Source organism: Sinohyriopsis cumingii, chromosome 17, assembly GCF_028554795.1.
Source record: "Sinohyriopsis cumingii isolate HCF-2022 chromosome 17, ASM2855479v2, whole genome shotgun sequence".
Lineage (NCBI taxonomy): Eukaryota > Metazoa > Mollusca > Bivalvia > Unionida > Unionidae > Sinohyriopsis > Sinohyriopsis cumingii.
Window position 1 is genome coordinate 107,208,248 of NC_142977.1, and position 19,133 is coordinate 107,227,380.

The 19,133-nt window shown below is 35.8% G+C and overlaps 1 protein-coding gene across 5 annotated transcripts in view; it reads left to right on the forward strand.

Moving 5' to 3' along the window:
• Window positions 1-7,823: 7,823 nt before the first annotated feature.
• Window positions 7,824-19,133, forward strand: part of LOC149779629 (sorting nexin-13-like) — a 122,111-nt gene continuing 110,801 nt past the window's right edge. The window contains exons 1-3 of one of the 5 annotated variants that reach the window (XM_089940418.1): window positions 7,824-8,225; window positions 15,266-15,290; window positions 16,967-17,082. In XM_089940418.1, coding sequence (XP_089796544.1) covers window positions 16,967-17,082 — 116 coding nt within the window. In that variant the 5' untranslated portion in view covers window positions 7,824-8,225; window positions 15,266-15,290. The remainder of the gene's footprint in view (window positions 8,226-15,265; window positions 15,291-16,966; window positions 17,083-19,133) is intronic. The other 4 variants (XM_089940421.1, XM_089940422.1, XM_089940419.1 and 1 more) reach the window with 4 other exon arrangements.

Here is a 19,133-nt window from a genome sequence, read left to right on the forward strand (position 1 = left end):
AGCCACGTGAACAAGTTCTTTTATTGTAATTCATTTTTATTGTGGAAATAATAAGGAAGAGATCGAGGCTGTATTGGATAAGTGACCTTAGACTTGTAAATAGTTTTTGTGAAGTAAACAACTTTTTATATTTTATTCTTAAAGTAAAATGATTGGTTTTTGTGAGGGCCATGTTGAGAATACGTGATGCAAACATGATCACGTGACCCTCATACGGATACCTAAATATTACTGTATAACCATTGTTTTAGATTAATTATCTCAGCCTGGGCTTAAAACACTATAGTTCGTCTATTCTGTTAATTACATACAAAACTTGAATGAAAACAGACAAATTTTGTGATGTATAGTTTAGAGAAAACATTACCTCAGATATCAATTTTCAACTATTATCACTTTAAATATTGTTCAATTAATTTACGTGTTTTTATGTTGTTATCTTTTTGTACAACTTTGAATCTTTAGATGTCGTGAGATTTTATCTGATCTCTTCAAACATCTTCAAATGACAAGTAAAAATAGAACATGTATGTATCTCGCCTATACCAAAATTCAATTTCCTTTAAAGAGATGCAACCTAAGCAGCCCAGTATTGTGTTTACTGTGTGAGTTACTTCCCTTTGGTGCTTCTATGCAACTAATCGTATGTAGGTATATAGGACAAAATGCTAACGTACGTGATTTGTAACAAAAGTAACATACACAGATGGGCACAGGCACACAGACAAAAACCGCGAAGTGAAGAGAGACAGAGACAGAAAGAGAGAGAAAGAGGGAGAGAGAGAATTAACGAAACGATACTCTGTAATAATTCTAATCTCTCTATATTGAACAAACACAGAGTACTTTATGGAAATATGTATGTGAGACTAGTGACGGCAAACTATTATATATCCAATAAAATAATTATGACGATGATGATCACAGCTGTCTGTAGTGCGACTTCTTGATTCCAGGAGCTTATATTATTTAGGCTGAACTCTTAGTTTTTAGTTTTCGGTTTTATATAAGCTTGACTCCCATACTTTGAAAGAAATTGAACTTATTGAACAATGCAAAATAATGATCAGTTTATGAATCTTATCCAAAGTGATTAACCATAATATTGGCCTAAGTTTGTCACCTTAATTAACGTCGAGTTTTTTCGCGGCGTGTCTACAATCGTATCAACAAGAACACAGACGAATTTTTATTTTGACTGGTGGTACAGTTGCGAGGTATGTTTTCGCATGCTAAAGCAATGGTTCCAAGCTGGCTTCGAGTTGGTATTGGTACAATAGGATGGTCGTAATTGTTGATTTCTGTTTGGTTTTTAGCAAACTTGGTTAACGTATTTCGAGACAGATATTCGTGGACAAGAGGCACAACGTCGGTATCAATGTTATCATCGGCTCTCAGCCGGTCCAACACTACATCAGTAAATTCTGAAATATCATCATCAGTGGTAGACGCCCCATTAAAAACTATCATCGTATGGTCATCCTGAATCCATCGCGTATATGTAATTATATTTTTGTAATCTTAACAACAAACGAAAAGGACTGGTAAGTGCTAGACAGATTCTGAGTCCTTCGAATTAAACTTCCTCTCAGACAACTAGGGAGACTGATACATTTAATTTACTGAGGAGGGACGGTGGAACATCTTTCACAACCCCCTAGAGTATGCTGTTAGAATACCTGACCATTGGGAACAATATACATTGAAGGGGAAAATGCTCCCATAAAACGATGACAAAGGATGTCAGAAGTGTAAGTCACAAATGGGTATTTCTTGCGTGGAACAGAAACTTTAGGATAACCAGTAAAGTTTTAGACATAGGGAACGATTTTGACGAACTTGTTAAAATGTATAGAGAACCTGAGCAAAATGTAACACCATACTGGTATTTTTGCAACAGAAACAAAAACATCTTGCTAAGAATCTATGGGTCTCGTTTTCCGGAGGAGAATGTGCCTACCATGGCATAATAATGTCACTCTCCACTGGAAAATCTCCTTCAGGAACCACCCAAATTATGAGAGAAAAAAGAAATGTCTCAGGGGTCGTAATCTCAAACGTGGCGTGGCACACAAAGGTTCCACGGCAGAGTTTAAACCCATCAGATTTAAATGCATGTATGTAGACCAACAACAAGAATGCTTGCGGCAGCGGTGTCATGTACGTCCAAGAGCGGATTCTTCGCGCGGACGTAGCAATGATCCGTTATGGAAATCCTTCAGCGGATAACAATTCCTGGATCATTTCCCGTGATCGGAAGTAATGCGCGGGGTCAAGCGTATACACATGCATGACTGTGTCACGAAACGTTTCGAATACAACTGCGGGAAACAACAGACACAGATCACGACATTCGCAGAGCCTTGGAGACTCAAACGCGAACCAGACAATGTTCGCGTTCGTGTAGTCGTCGACGAAAATGTCTTGAAGGCCTCGAGGGGTGGTAACTGAGTTTTCGAAAACTTATTCCAGTTCCTTATGTATTCATGTGGTTCAATTTATTTTCGCGTAAGCAAGGTGATCATTTCGGGTTCACTGTATTAACGAATGATCTTAAAGTGATCATGCCTACCAGCCGAAAGGTTGCTCACGAGTTTATTCAAGCTAGAGCGAGTCAGTCAACTGCATCTGACCAAACCAAACCGTCTTGTATTTTCCATATTGTTGTTAATCACATTTATTGACGCATTTGATGTCTTTGCGAATCCTTGCATGGCCAAACGAACATCGTATCCGCGAAGGTTAGAATCATATGGATTTTGGTTTTACTTGATTAAATTCGCATATATGGATTGCCTGCACTTTGTGTAGGGATTCTCTGTACCCACCAAGGATATTGGAGTGATCACGCACATCGGTACCAAACGAACCATCACAGACTCAGCAATGGAAGTTCGCGGAAAGCCACGTTTGTCAGCGGCCGAAGTAAGTCGTTGTCGGATTGATTTTAATACCTCAAAAGAGTCAAGACTGCATTACCAAATTTGTGGCTTATTCTCTCCCTTACGTCTAACAACATTGTGACGAAAACAGCATGGACATGTTCAGCAACTCGCATTCTATTTCACTGAACCGCTGTGGTTTCTTGGTCGTTTGAACCACGGGAACGTTCATACATTTTGAACATTCCTAAATGATATACGGGGCTTTCATGTTTCATTTTACAGGGCTAAATGCCAGAATGTCCATGCGAGATTCTCTCGTGATCGTATGCTGCATCTTTCACTGTTTCTGCTGAGGTAAAAGCTATGGCTGTCAAGCGGCCTTTCGGTAGTACTTAAATGCAAGCAACATGGACATAGAAACATTTATTCCTTTTTATTTGCTCTTCCGATAAAATAACCGGGAAATATTATTTATCAATGCCCTATGGTGCTGCGCCTTTGAACCACCCATGTAGCTCATCAGTAACAGATCAAGCTAGGTCACCGATACAACATGCTGCTTTGTACATGAGGGGATAGTTCAAGCGAATAAAAACCAGAGTCCCAAGCATAGACATTTATGGTGATACCACGGCTGAATTCTTCAAACTATTTCCACAAGGTTTTAGAAACTTTTACATGAAAATCTTTGCTACCAAACTTTATTTAGCCTCGGTATTGTTGGTATTGCTAAGGCTGGTTTGTACTTTCGAGCGACGTGGACGCACCCCACCCCAAAAAAAAAAAATAATAAAAAACATCGTTTGCTGTTGTTTATCACGTTCATCACTCACCGCGGAAGAAAATCCATTGGCGTTGGAATATAACTCGACCCAAGGAACAGTTTGCATGGGGGAAAAAAAGAAGTTCAACTCCAACTCCCACCAAATAGAAAGAACCCATTATGAACTTGCGTTGGTCCATTTTTCCAACGTCTTGAGAATGTTTCAGATAGCTTTATCAATTTCATAATTGATGATCCCAGTGTCTATGTCGTTCAAGATTATACAGGCACCACTGTGAAGCAGCGGGGCTGAAATTTTCAACACATCGTTGTCTAATGATTCGGGGCACGGTGACATAATAAAATACACAGAGAGAACAATCTTCATCATAACCCCGGATGTGCCCGTGCCTTGCAACTTCGATGTGATTCCCGCACGCATCTTCCAGACAAGTTTTGAAGCGTTGTTACCTGGAATGATTGCGTGGTAACCTTCGACATCACCATGGCGTTTATGCAGATCAAAGTCAGTGATATGACCATTGTTTATGTTTTAGGTTGGGGTTTGGGGGTTTTGGGGGGAGGATACTTGTTTTTTTTAATTTATTAATTGGCAACTATGTGTGTAATTCAAGCTCTCCTAGTCCACTATGATGCCATTTAATGAAGCTGTTTACACTCGAACGCGAATCATCCATTGGTCTCAATAGCGCTATTAAATTTTTTTTTTTTTTTTTTTTTTTTTTTTTTTTTTTTTTAACGCTCTTTGTTATCTTTATTCCACAAACTCACGTGGATGGCCTATACTGACTCATGGTTGACATTTTGAATATAAGGAAAAATCATTGTCTAATTTGTTTAATTTTGATAAACTTTTTATCAATAATTGTTTTGATCCTTAGCAACATTCTCGGTTTTTTTCTTTCTTAACTTTATCGGCATTTCTGTGACGGGTCCGTTGGAAGTCTTCGCCGCCACTCACGATAACATCCAGCGAGAGATGCACATCGCAGGCAAAGCTGAATACGCAACTTTACTTTGACATGTAACGCGTGTAATTGAACTTCTTACACGTGCAAAGTTTAGTTTCTAATTAAAGTTTTCATTACTTCGTCCTGTTGTCTGCACTGCTTTTCTATTATATCCTCTCTTGTCTGCTTTAGTATCAGAGTAAACTCAGTATAATTCAGAGAATAGTACGAGAGATTTCGGTTATGATACCTACAAGACTTTGTGTGGATCGTCATCTAGAGCACTACCACATGCTGTACTAAAGAAACAGGCTCATCTTCGCGAGGTCAACATAATATGTGAGGTACTTTGTCGGATAAATGTTTCTTTAAAATGTCATTTGTCCAAATTTTTCATAATGATCCGTCTCTAAATGTCACACCAATTCGTATACGACCATTCCTTGTTTGTTTGTATCCAAAAGGGTAAACTACTTCTCATGCTTACAGTCATATATGTCAGCTATATTATCTGGTTATATGTCTTCGAGCATACAATAGTACTCATCGCATCATTGTGGAATTTTTCATACTTTTTCTCCAAGTAGGTCAATGCGGATGCTACATGTATATTAATTCATTTTTTATTTGTGGCGATCCTCACTACATTCGCTCTCACTATTGGCTGTACACAGCACCTACAACTGATGCCTCCGTTAATATCTGCGACTTAATTTTTTCTTGCCCAATATCATATAATGATTTTTCAACCTTCTTGTTTTATGCTTCACCAAGATAACGTCGTTCTTGTTCCAATACGATCCCTAACTCAGTTAATTTATCCAGAAGCCCCAAATACGTATTTGGAAGATCATACATCTTTGGAGCGTTTTTAACAAATCTGTGTTACGCATTTAGGCGAAATAGTGATTTGTTCTTTTTGTGACGTTACAAATACGCCAGTGCTTCGGCAATATAATTCCCGTGCTAGTTATGCACATAAATCCTTTATAAAATGTTACAGCATTACTCGGTGAAATATACACCATAATATATACCACGGTAATTCCCCGAAATAATATATTCTCAAGACAAAGTAAACAATCCCCATAAAGAATATTATTATATGCTCACTTTTCCCCGTTAACTTTACATTGTCAGAATCGTTCAATATTACCCGAAACTGAACTCACGCGACAATACACATACAGCATTCACGTGCATAAAGGAACTACTTTCTATTGTAAACAAACAATGGAATCAAACGCCAGCACTTTTGATTTGTACACAAATCATGCACACTCGCGTAAGAAGCTCTTTACGTTGTGGTTGTTTAAATTTGTTTCTGAATGAACTAAAACATGTTTCGTGGACTGCAAAAAATCTGAGCTGTTTTGGCACAATCCGCGTTGATATAATGGTACGGATTTAGGCTAGCTCCATTATATAACAGATGCAAGATAAGGTCCTTACAAATAATATACAAGTGACAAGTCATATACTCTCTTCTTTAGCTGGTGATAAGAATGGCAAAATAAAATATACTTACAGTTTTACATCCTGAATTTCCTCAAAATGTATTTTCTTAATTCTGCAAATCCGAATTAAATGAGCCATATCATAGGTTTTCAATCTGGATTACACATATCGAAATTCTGCTGTAATTTTGATGCTAAGTGCAATTGCATCCTCCTTACTGTACTCAAAATGAAATAAGCATTAAATTCCATAGCGTCTTTTTGATAATTGCAATTGAAAACTTCATATTTTCCCCACATTATGATTTCAAACATTCAGTAGTAGAAACAGAAACACATCTGCAGATGTAAACACGCTTCTCCCGCGCCACTTCAATCCGATGTATTTCATATATAATTTGCACATATGAATCCAGTCCAAAATCACAAGCTTTCGTCGAATTGAAACAAAATACCAAAATATATTCATTCCAGATCAGATGGAAAAGTTGTTGCAGTGCGCATTCATTCACAATATGACTGCAAATTTCAATTTTAACTAGACACGCCATTTTCTTTCGAAAGTTATGTCGAGCGCGCGACAAAGTTCAAATTTGTCTGGGCGGAGTTATGTGCGCATTAATAATGATGTCATTGTGTAATGACAAATCTGCGCTTGTGTATTCAGTTTGGAATACGGCATTCATTCATTTACGTTGTTTCTTGTAGTGTATTTTGTTTATATAATTAAACCTTAGGTAGAATTTTAAAAAATGAGCATATAATAAAAAGGTTACTGCATTTGTATGGGAAAATATGAACTCGTTTTGTCGGAAGGATATGCTACACTCCCAATGTCATGAAGTATTCCATCCCAAAACTCGTTCATATTTTCCCATACAAATGCAGTAACCTATAATTATAGACAACATAGCCTCAAACAACATTAGTATTTAGTGTACCAATGTTTTGGTCTGCTTCTCTGATACAATATGTTCTAGTGTTAGACGCAGTATAGCCGCTATCAATAATAAGATGTTAGCAGTGTGTTGGTCTGATACACTCGCATGTGGTGCGAAGGGAATGTCATGGAGTACAGAATGCTTGAAGCCACAGCAGGTAGAGAAATCTAAAAGCTCTATTATCATACTACTTGCACTGTAAACATTACATTTAGTGACCTCTTTAGCAACCATTTGGCTTCAAATGTCTATTTTTTTGGTTTCTTTGGAGGGATTGCTGTTGACTTTATTATTTAAAAATATTTATTTTTATCACGCCATCAAAATTACTTTTAAGCCTTTTTCCTTATCCCCTTTTATTAGTGGTGGATAGAACTGGGTGGGGGTACGAGATAAAGAATAAAAGAGAACAATTTGGCATTTGATCCCTCTCTCAAACAAAGAATGAGCAGCTTGGACAGAAAGAAATAAAATGATGTATAAAGAAATGAGAAACAAACAAAACTGTGACACTGAAGAGGATTTTGTAACAATTCAAAAGGCTACATAAAATGTGGCATAACATTTAACTGTTTACTTATGTACTTAAATACAGTTACTGTAATTGTTGGCCAGTTTACAAGTTGTCGCGTGCGACTCAAGTGAGGGGGTTGTACCAAACAGTGCAAAGGTTTTTTATACGTAGCCAATGAAACTTAGTTTTACATGTTCGATTTAACCGAGTTACAATCGAGTCCTTGAAACGCTTATTTCATTTTGTATCAATAAATAGGCATATTGTTGATGCAGATTGTTTTCATCTGCTAAATGGGGAAGATCAATCGCTGAGAGCAACATATTTTCTAAATTTTACATTTGTGGCACATTCAGTTATGGAAATTAGGCCTGAAAAGAAGTTTGCGAAAGTTCCACCTCTATAAACTGGAGAGGTATATTATGTAGCGTACAAAAGCTACTGGAATAAGTCAGTCATTTTTGACTGACAGTGAATGATGGATGTTAAAGTAGTAGTGTCGTAGATCGAATGGTTAGTTTTCTGTTACAAAGCTTATCGCATTATCACTGCTTAGATGTTCAAATACATGCGAATATCCCGACACTTACAAGAACAGATTATGCTTATTCAGTGCAATGTGGTTTTAAAACAAGACTTCTCGCTTTGGTCAGGAATTCGCATGCAGTAGGGAAACTCAAAGGAACGTGTAAAGGTAATTGTGCTTTCAAACAGAAATTACGTCACAACACTCATGCTGTGTCACTAAACCGATTATGATAAGCAAGAAGAGCTTATAACAGCAGTGATAAATAATATTTGGAAACTGTACAGTTGCTGAAACTGTTCAGCCTTTTAATCATTTATAAGGAAAAATTTTATCAATATTTTCGTCAGAGCAACACCATTACATACCTGCCAATCTCCCAGGCAGTGTTGGGTGGTTTTTCAGACACAGAAAGTGTATTTTGATATCCCATGTGGTGGTAGTGGGTCAGTGCATGTAACCAATAAAGCAATTTAGCCCAATTGAGAATAGGCAATCTACTTGGATAAGGTTGTAAAAAATTGTATACTGGAAATTCATATTTGAATACAGGTGAATAATGTTTTCTTTGAACTACTAAATACATTCAGAAATAAAAACTAGGGTAGTCTTAGCATTGTAAAATATAATCACTACACACATACTGCCATGTTGACTAATTTTACACGTTGGGTAATTCTGCGCAACAATACAACATTCCTGTAAACATTGGACCATGTGTTGTTTCTGGTAGAATATCCAATATATATCAAGAAAGAACTATCATCCTTTTATGATGGAAGTGATATTCTTTATACAAAATATCTCGCATTTTTACCCTAATTGCTTATGAAAATGATTTCTAGATGTCAGCATGAAGACCCACTCCATGTTCATCTTGAACTTGTAACCCAGAAAATCCTATTTACACTGTATCTTTTAGAATCAGAAAATAAATACATTACATAAAAGATGGAAATATATACCTTAAAACAATACTGCATTTTAATCCAAGTTTCCAATTTTGCAAGTTGTCCAACACAGTTTTATCATCTGTTATCTACAATATGTCAGCTTGTTGCTAGAATGGGATGCTACAAAAATTTCCCTGGCATAGAGTCTGTTTCTAAATTCTTTAGTAATTCTATTTTCCCCATAAATGAGAATTTTTAAACACATTACATCCTGTTGTTGGTTCTCTTCAATATAATAGCTTTTTTAAAAAATAAAATGTACAAATCTGTGTTACTCATTTAGGCGAAATAGTGATTTGTTCTTTTTGTGACATTACAGATATGCCAGTGCTTCAGCAATATAATTTCTTTTGACATGATCAGTTTAGTTTACTTAGCATCTCTTGCTGTTTATTGGCATTGTTATGTTGAATTTTGTAAAACCAGCTATAAACCAGACCTAATTACTCAACCGAAATATTGACAGAAACAGTCCAAAGTAATGTATTTCATTTTCTTAGCCTGATGAATAAACATTACATCTTTTCAAAGCTATGCGCAGAATAGGCTGACATATCGCAAGTCACAAAAACGGGCGGTATTTGGTGTGTCCAAAATTAATATTATTTTGAACAGAATATTCTGGTGACAATTTCCTCTTTTCAAACGATAAGCACTGCAGTATTTTATTTTTGTCAATAGGTCAAATTCTGTATGTGTTGTGCTTAAATAATGGTGATAAACCTTAGGTGCTGAGAAATGCCCGACAGCGTTGTACATGTGAACATAGCATATAACTCAAAGCACACAAACATTAAATAAAACTTTTTGTCTTTAAAATACTGTACAGCAGAATAACTGTCTTCAATTCAGTCTTTGCCTCATTCATTAGTTCAGTAGGATAATGCAAGTGTCATTTATGTAGTCGTTGGAGACTTGATGATACTGTTAATGAAATGTCCTCAGAGACGGGGTTCCCATGTGGGTTTGAAATTATGGAAAAGGTCTAAAAATTTGAAAATTACTTTTCCAGGTCTTGAAAATTATGGAAAAATTTAAAGACTAAAAAGTCTTAAATTTTAATTATTACAGAGATTGGTATCAGAGATCTCAGAAACGCTTAATTACGCATATTTGGACACCAATTTTTTATCTGGGACGCAGAAAATCACTGAGGCGGGAGTCCTCCATACGCATGTAAAAGGTGTGCGGCAAAATTCAAAGACTTCCCAGTTCTGCTTCAGCCACCTGCTTTGTGGGAAAATGTGTTGATCAGTTAGCTGTGCTGATATTTGCGATGACAGAATTCAGTGACCGAAAGACCCCTTGATGTATATACATGTTGCCATTTTAAGAGTACATCAAAAAGAACATGATGCAATAGCTGTGTGGCAAGTTAATAGGCATTGACTGGCAGCCGGGTGGGGAAATGTACTGATATTTACAGTGATTGAATTCAGAGTAAAAAGGACCCGGAGATGTACATGTGGTCATTTATAAAAGTACATCAAATAAACAACTTTAGCTTTCATTATTGTGTTCATTTCCGAATGTATTGGAATAAGTAGTGCACGAGAATTAAGACATGTTGAGACTTAGACAAAATGACATTTGGATAAGCAGGGCTCGAATTTAACACAAATTTCATTGTAGCCAGAAGGACTAGTATATTGAGAAATTTACTAGTCCTGCCAAATCTTTACTAGTCCTGTTCACAAAACAATGTCACAGCTTTCATGTACGTTTACCGATTCAATTTTAAAGTTCGAACAACACGCAACAAAACTGGATGTTTTCTGTGTGTTTGTTTTTGCGAATTGCTTACACCATTTGCACCACATAACATTCCTTTCCTCGTCATAACTCAGCAATTCCCTCTTTTGTCCATTTCTTCTGAAACTTTCCATTACGCTTTTCACTTTCATAAGAATTATTCCTCATCATTCTCATTCAACTTTTACTTTTTTCTGGTGACTAAACACCTATCAAATGCCACATTTTGCCTGTCTTATAAGGAGGGAATTGTGCCTTGTTTAGAAATGCAAGATGTTATAGTATAGCTGACGCAAATTATTTAAAGCAAGAATAGGGTTGGCACAGTGTCCTTTATAAGAAAGTCAGAGCAAGAAATACGTTTCAAAACACATGGCTTTGCCCTCTCCCACAATAAAATGGCCTCTCCCTAAGAAAGACTTAGCTTCAGCAGATGCTCTTCATGATCAAAGCAGTGGCTATTGTAAACACTGTTATAAAATATTAGCATGAGAAGATAGTGTTAGTTTCAGCTTGGAAAAGGTGTGTTCCCATCAAACGATGACACTTGGCACGTTGTATTTAACAGCTGCAATTATGGTATCATAAGTCGTAAGTTTGGTAATTGTTCCTAATTAATCTAACATAAGTGTATTGTTGAAATTAATAATAAGGCGGTAAATTTTCAAATCTTAGATGCCCATACTAAGAGATTTTAATTCCAAACAAATGTATGGCATTCTGCTTGGATATCTCCACGTGTATTATTTGTTCATTCTTGTAAGGAAAAAATATAAAAACTATTCTTATCATCATAGAAAAAGTAGTTGTATGGAAAAGATCTGTCAAATATGTAACTGATTTAATTCTTATAATTATTTTGATGGAAATGTAAAATATGCTAGTTTCCATTTTGTGACTGTTGGAGTAGCGAGAGAAAAACCCAGAAAAAAACGTGCAAACTAATTTATTTGAATAGTTTTTGCAGTGTTCTTTTGTGTGGTATACCACTTTGTAGTTTGTTACTGTGGTCGAGTGAATAAAGTGTGATACCACATCATTTTTTCATTTAATTCGTTATCAGATTAATTAGGATTGTGGTTAATGACGGGACCATAATTTGCGCTGTTAAGTGAAATGCACAAAATCAGATCGATTCTTGTTATAGAAATGTACCTTTCCGAGGCAGAAATTGACTTCATCTTCTCATGCTAATATTTTATGACTGTGTTTACAATGGCCACTGCTTTATTTCTACAGAACATCTGCTAAGTCAAGTCTTTATTAGTGAATGGCATAAACAAACGATGACTACTGTTAACCGAAACTTACTAGCCCATCAGACTATTAACACTATGAAAGTTACTATTCCGGCAGGAAATCTTCTAGCTTCGGGCTAGCGGACTACCGCTAATTTCGAGCCCTGATAAGTATTTTGGGGTTAAACAGCAAACTTAGGAAGATTGTAATGAGATTCAGAAGTGCTAAAGTTGCTAGAATTGATAGTTTGGATATGACACTAGCTACGTGTAAGAAAGTGTGTGATGCCTAGCTTAGTGTTTGGAATAAGTCCTTACTTGGATTGACAAAATTCAGTATCACTGATGGATGAACAAGAGCTATTTAAGAGGTACATTAACTGACCATACTTTTTAAAATGCCCCTCATCTTAGCCCGGTCAGTTCTAGTGTTGTAGCGAAATGTATTCATCAATAGATCAGTAGCTTGGCCTAGTTTTGATATCAGTTACGTTGACAAACAAACTCTTGTCCATTCACAAACATGTTTTGATAGCTGATGGACCATTAACCCTTTTCCGAGTAAGGTAGCAACTATCAATTTCCTGCATGATATCTTTTGATGATAAAACATACACACATGTGTTTTAAGATCAGAATCGGTGAAATGGATATGTATTAACTGCCTCTTGTACACTATTTTGTCACAGAATTAGTTTGAAACTGTAAGTGAACCAGAAGGCCTAATGGGAAATAATGGCGGACTTTGCTAAGTCTGGGATGTACCAGTTTATTAGATTGTCTGTTTTCTTAAATCATCAAGCAAATATTTTCAGAAAAATATACAAATCATTGAAAGCAAAGCCAAGGTATTATTTTATTAAAGATTTAACTTTAAACTACAAATTATGTAGGTCAGAAACGTATAGGACAATGCTATGTTGTGGAATTCGCGATATGCACTTTAAGGTCTAAGCTGTTTTTCGACTTTACACATATTTGCAAAAATACAGGAAAAAAACACAGCAAATCAGATACTATTTAACCATTGGCTAAATTTACTACAAGGATGTAGACAAATAATTTATTAATTTGCAATCCTGTCAATGGACTGTTACAATGAAGCTATATTAAAGTGAGTGATTACATTGCGCAAACCTCTCCATCTAAAAACAGATGCACTCATGTCTGTTGATTCTGTAGGAATGAAGGGACTGCAACTTTTGATGGTGGGACTCCTATTTTTACCAAAATGACAGTCCTGGGCTCCTAGTTTTAAAATCCTAGCGAGACCTCTGGGTATTGTGACTGCACTGTTGCATTTAGTAGAAGTTCAAGTACAGATAAAATCTTGTAGTTTAGATTATGCTTTTTCATCCCTTTACATTTGCAGTTTACTTGCTATTATTTAAGTATTTTAACATCATTAGGTTAATAAACTTGTCCTGTTGTTAGGCCTGGAAATTTACAGAAAATGATCACTCTGCACCTGCATAATTCTGGAATTTAGCTTTGCTCACTTTGCAAGTGGCTCATCCTTCTGCTGAATCACAACACCATTTATTGTAAAAATACAAAATGCTTGTACTCTAATCTAGCTGCTGAATAATCATGTTTTGCAGTCTATATATGGAGTAAAACTTCAAAGAAGTATTGCGGCTGCTAAGTTTGCCAATAATCTTTTGCAGAGATGGTTTAAACATTCTCATTCAAGACCATTATGTGTAATAACTTCTGTTTTTTTCAACATGCATTTCTTTCATTTACATAACTTCAGACAAATTGGGTTGTTCCACTTGTTCGTTTATGCAAATTAACCTCATTGGCTCTCCCGTGACACACTCCAACTACTGTGTGAGCCATTTATGTAAAGTGTAAAATGGTAGTAATAAAGTTGTATACCTCTGAACACCTTACCTTTTAAATGACAATACAAGTGAATGAATTGCCCCGAGAATAGTTTTACATGAGTTCTAAGCGGGACTGTTTACTTTTTATACAGGCTACATTTTTTTTCTCTGTCTGAGATTCTTGAAAATCACGTTTGTTTAAACACAGTGGTATTGTGGGCAGGGAGATGAATATCTTAATTGTAGGATGACATCTTGTATTATGGCAGATATGCTGTTATTCATTATTTTGTACAAAGAACAGTAATTATCTCTGTAGTCAAAACAGTTGTCTCTGCCTACCAAATACACATTCAAATGACCAGTAATGGATGACTTGGTTATTTTAGTTTTCCTGTTCTGGTACTTTTTTGTATTTTTATCAGAAACCATCTTTCTGCTTTAGAAATGAATTTTACAGACCTTCTGTTTTAGTATTTTCTAATGTAATGGCCACTTTAAGAGATCTTTTCCATAACTGTAATACATGTAATTGTAATTTGAGAAATGTTACAAAGATATTTTTTGTTTGTTTCTGCCATAAACGTTTTAGCACATATGGAGAGTAACTTTCAGCTACAGGGTTTGTCCCAGGCAGTGGAGAAACTAAGATCATGTAGCTCTTGCATTTGCAACCAGAACACAGCCATGTCTATCAATACATAGATGAGATCCATTATCATGGTTTTGCTTTTACTTGGGACACAGATTTACACGTGAAGAATAATCTGATATTTTTATTTATTTCATTTTGTGAATTTCGGCATGATTTCAGATGTGTTTAAGTTTACTTCCTTAATAAATTGACTGTTATTGAATAGCTTGGATTTAATCAAGACACCCTCATTGCATATATTATAGAACTTGAAAATGCCCTTAACATTTTGCTTGAAAATTTTGGTTTTTAAATTTGTTTTAATAATTTTCAATTAAATATGTCAATCTTATCTTTCTATTCTTGACTTAAAATGACTTGAGCTGCAGCAGTAAGTTTTATTAGTTCTTTCAGGAAATATTGCCATTTTCTATAGAAATGGCACTTATTTTATTGCACTGAATTTTGTACCATGTATTGATTTCAGATGCCCTAAAAATAGGCTTAAGTGAGTTATTTTCATTTTGAACTTCATTAATTTAATTTCTTTCTGTTTTCCACAAACAATAACTGTAGATAAGGCCAAATTTAAAAAATATGCCTTTCTGGATGAATTGAAAATAATGTATGGGTAGGTTGATGGGACAAATGTTTTGGGGTTGGGCTTTTTTTTGTTTGCTTTTTGGTCTAAACATATTTAAACTTGAAACAAGAATGAAGCTTAAACTTGAAACAAGCATCATTTAACTTTTCTGTCATAGTTTTATCCCATTGTTAATTTTATTTTTGTCTTTTTTCATAGGGGAGGCAAGGTAACAAAATTTAGGGTAAGTAGGTAAAAGTATTGTCAGTTGGTAACTAGAACCACACATATTTGACCTAATTACAATACATAATGACTTATCTGTATATTTCAAGGCATGTGTGGAGATAAAAGCTGATATTACAGGGTGTTCCATTGATTTCTCATTGACTTTTTCACAGAGGCAGGTTTCCTGCTCTTCCTTTAATGTAAGGGGTAGAACAGTTGTAAATGAGAACAGTCTCTAAGAATAGAATATACAGTATGCAGCAACAAGTGACTGACATACCTTGTAATGAATAGACTGTACAGTATGCAGCAACAAGTGACTGACATACCTTGTAATGAATAGACTGTACAGTATGCAGCAACAAGTGACTCACATACCTTGTAATGACTAGACTGTACAGTATGCTGCAACAAGTGTCTGATATACCTTGTAATGAATAGACTGTATGCTGCAACAATGTCTGACATATCTTGTAATGAATAGACTGTACAGTATGCTGCATCAAGTGTCTGACATATCTTGTAATGAATAGACTATGCTGCATTAATGTCTGACATACCTTGTAATGAATAGACTGTATGCTGCAACAATGTCTGACATATATTGTAATGAATAGACTGTACAGTATGCTGCATCAAGTGTCTGATGTACCTTGTAATGAATAGACTGTATGCTGCATCAATGTCTGACATACCTTGTAATGAATAGACTGTATGCTGCAACAATGTCTGACATATATTGTAATGAATAGACTGTACAGTATACTGCATAAAGTGTCTGATGTACCTTGTAATGAATAGACTGTACCGTATGCTGCAACAATATCTGACATACCTTGTAATGAATAGACTGTACAGTATGCTGCAACAAGTGTCTGACATATCTTGTAATGAATAGACTATGCTGCAACAATGTCTGAAATACCTTGTAATGAATAGACTGTACAGTATGCTGCAACAAGTGTCTGACATATCTTGTAATGAATAGACTGTATGCTGCAATGATGTCTGACATCTTGTAATGAATAGAATGTATGCTGCATCAAGTGTGTCTGACAAATATCTTGTGTTGAATAGACTGTACAATATGCAGTAACAAGTGACTGACATACCTTGTGATATATAGACTGTACAGTATGCTGCAACAAGTGTATGACATCTTGTAATGAATAGACTATGCTGCAACAAGTGTCTGACATCTTGTAATGAATAGACTGTACAGTACGCTACAAGTTAGTCAAAAAAAGGCCATGTAATGAATAAATATAAAACGTACACTTGTCAATTTATTTTTGTCAGTGTCAGCGATCACGCATTATGACAATAACATTATGTTGTATGCATTTGAACTGCATGTAATACAAGATACATTGCACAGTCTCACCAAATGCAATTAATAAAAGGCTTTCATCAACTAGAAAATCAAATAAAGTGTCTCATTGGTCAGTCACATAGTAAGGGCTTGATTTTTGTGTTTGATCTAGAATTCAAATGCTTATATGATCATATTGAGCTATTTAACATTAATGAAGGTTCATAGGCTCTAGGTAAATTATACATGCTTGATTTTCAAATGATTGCCTTTTTTATTGCTTGTTTGTTTTAAGGCATGAGGGTATAGTTGTTAAATTTAGCAGGAATTTGTGTAATCACCACAATATGATGACGTGTAAATTATTGTATTCTTTGCAGATGATGCTACTGGATGGATGCTGGCCATGGATTGCACTGGGTTCAGGGCTTTTTCTTGCAACATTTGGGAGTCATGGGTTCCTGATCATATTCTATGTTCTATGTTTTTTTGCAGGGTAAGCAAATTACAATCCACTACAGTGTTTAATTGGTCACAACAGAAATCATCATTGGGTGTGTTCAGTAGATGGCCAGTATGGTCAGTATATGGCTATTCAGATCAAACTCATATATTTGAATAATTGATTACCTGTTAACATTTTTATCACATAAATAGTGTCACATGAGGATGCTCCTGTATGTGTTACACTTGCTAATTGCAGGAGGTCTATTCTGCCACTGAAAAGAAAACATTTATATCCTTTCCTAGGGATATATGTATATGGTTTTCTCAAATGGCCATTGCTACCATTTTTGCTGGTAATGCCATGTTTAAAAACTGTCCCAAAAAAATAGCTACATGGTGCATGTTTCACAGGAGAATATAATATAGAGGAATATTGAGTCTCATGTAATTGTGGTAAAGAAAATGTAAAGAGGGTTGTTTTTCATTGTTTTTATTAAAACAATAGAAATGGACAACAGCTTTGAACCATGGTGGCAGTCAAATAAGTCCCTTGTCATGATGACACAATTGTATGTCATAATATTTTAAAGATCAGTATCAAAATCATTGAACTGTAAATATCTACAATCCCTTTTAAACCCATTACATAACAGCAGTTTATCTCAGCTATTTTAGTTTGCAGATTTCATCTTAAACCCCTTGCATAACAGCTGCTTATCCCTTCCATTTCAGTTTGCAGGTTTGTATATAAAAAAAAAAGAGATATTGCTGTAAACCTACAAATGTAGGACCTTTTAAATCTCTCTGATCATGTCATTGTTCCCCTTTGCGTTATAAAAGATGATATGATTTGTCCCACTGCATATGTGGGCAGTTATGGGATGATGAGAAGCCATTTCAATGTCTCACTGTCCCTTCCCTTAGATTCCCCTGTCTTCTTTCCACCTCTTGGATCATGTGGAGGAGAAGGAAATAAAGGACTTTTGATAGGCCGGTTACTGTCTCCATCTCTACCCCCCACCTGTGCCCAAAAGCCTTTGAGGGCTGAGGACAGAAGGATTCTTTCTATTCTGGAGAGGCTGCCAGACAGCAAAAGGCATGGTCTTCCTCCCACTTCTATGCTTTGCTTGTTGGTTTCCACTTCCAGTTACCCACTTGGCTCATCTCCCCATTCAAAGCCCAGATCAGGTACTTCCAAAATGGAAATATTGGTTGGGACCTTAGGTTTTCTTCCAGTGATATTGCTAGAAACCTTGGACAATAGCTTCTCATGCCAATCCCAATTCAGCTACCTCCTTCAGGAGACTGAAGGAAGAATTGTTTTCAGTGCTGACTGGAGTCTGGTTAAGATAATGTTCTCTTTGGAGCTTTTCCACTTGTGGAAATAATAATAATGAGGACTTTGTATAGCGCCTAATCTTTAGAAGTTCTAAGTGCTTTATAACATTAGACAACACCTATAAAATAAAAAAAAACAATAATATTATTACAAAAACAACCACCATGAAATTAGAAAAACATTAAAAAATAAAAAACATGCTGAGATTATTTTAGGTAGGAAACATTATTAAATCTTTAAGTTTGTTCTTGCAGTCAGAATAAGTGAGTTTTGAGAGCCCTCTTGAATGTGATCACTGGGTCTTTGTGTCTAAGTTCAATGGGCAATTCATTCCACTTTGCTGGGCCCTGGTATGCAAAAGAATGCTTTACATATGACTTTGTTTTCATAGTGGGAATAATGAGTATACGACTGTCAGAAGAGGAGCGTAAGTATCTTGCTGGTGTGTACACTTGGGTGAGATCGGATAGGTATGTTGGTCTAGAGTCCAACAGTGAAACGTAGCACAGAGAACAAATTTTGTTTGATTCTGGATAGAATGAATAGCCAGTGTAGGGTACAGAGCAGCAGGGAGGTGTGCTCTGATTGTGGTACTCTAAGTATGATCCGAGCAGCTGTGTTTTGAAGTTTCTGGAGTAGATATTGAGATGAACCACACATAATTGAGTTACAATAGTCCAGTCTTGAAAGTACTAATGAACACACAAGTGTTTTAGTGGCATCAACTGAAAGATATTTGCAAATTGAGCTGATGCGTCTCA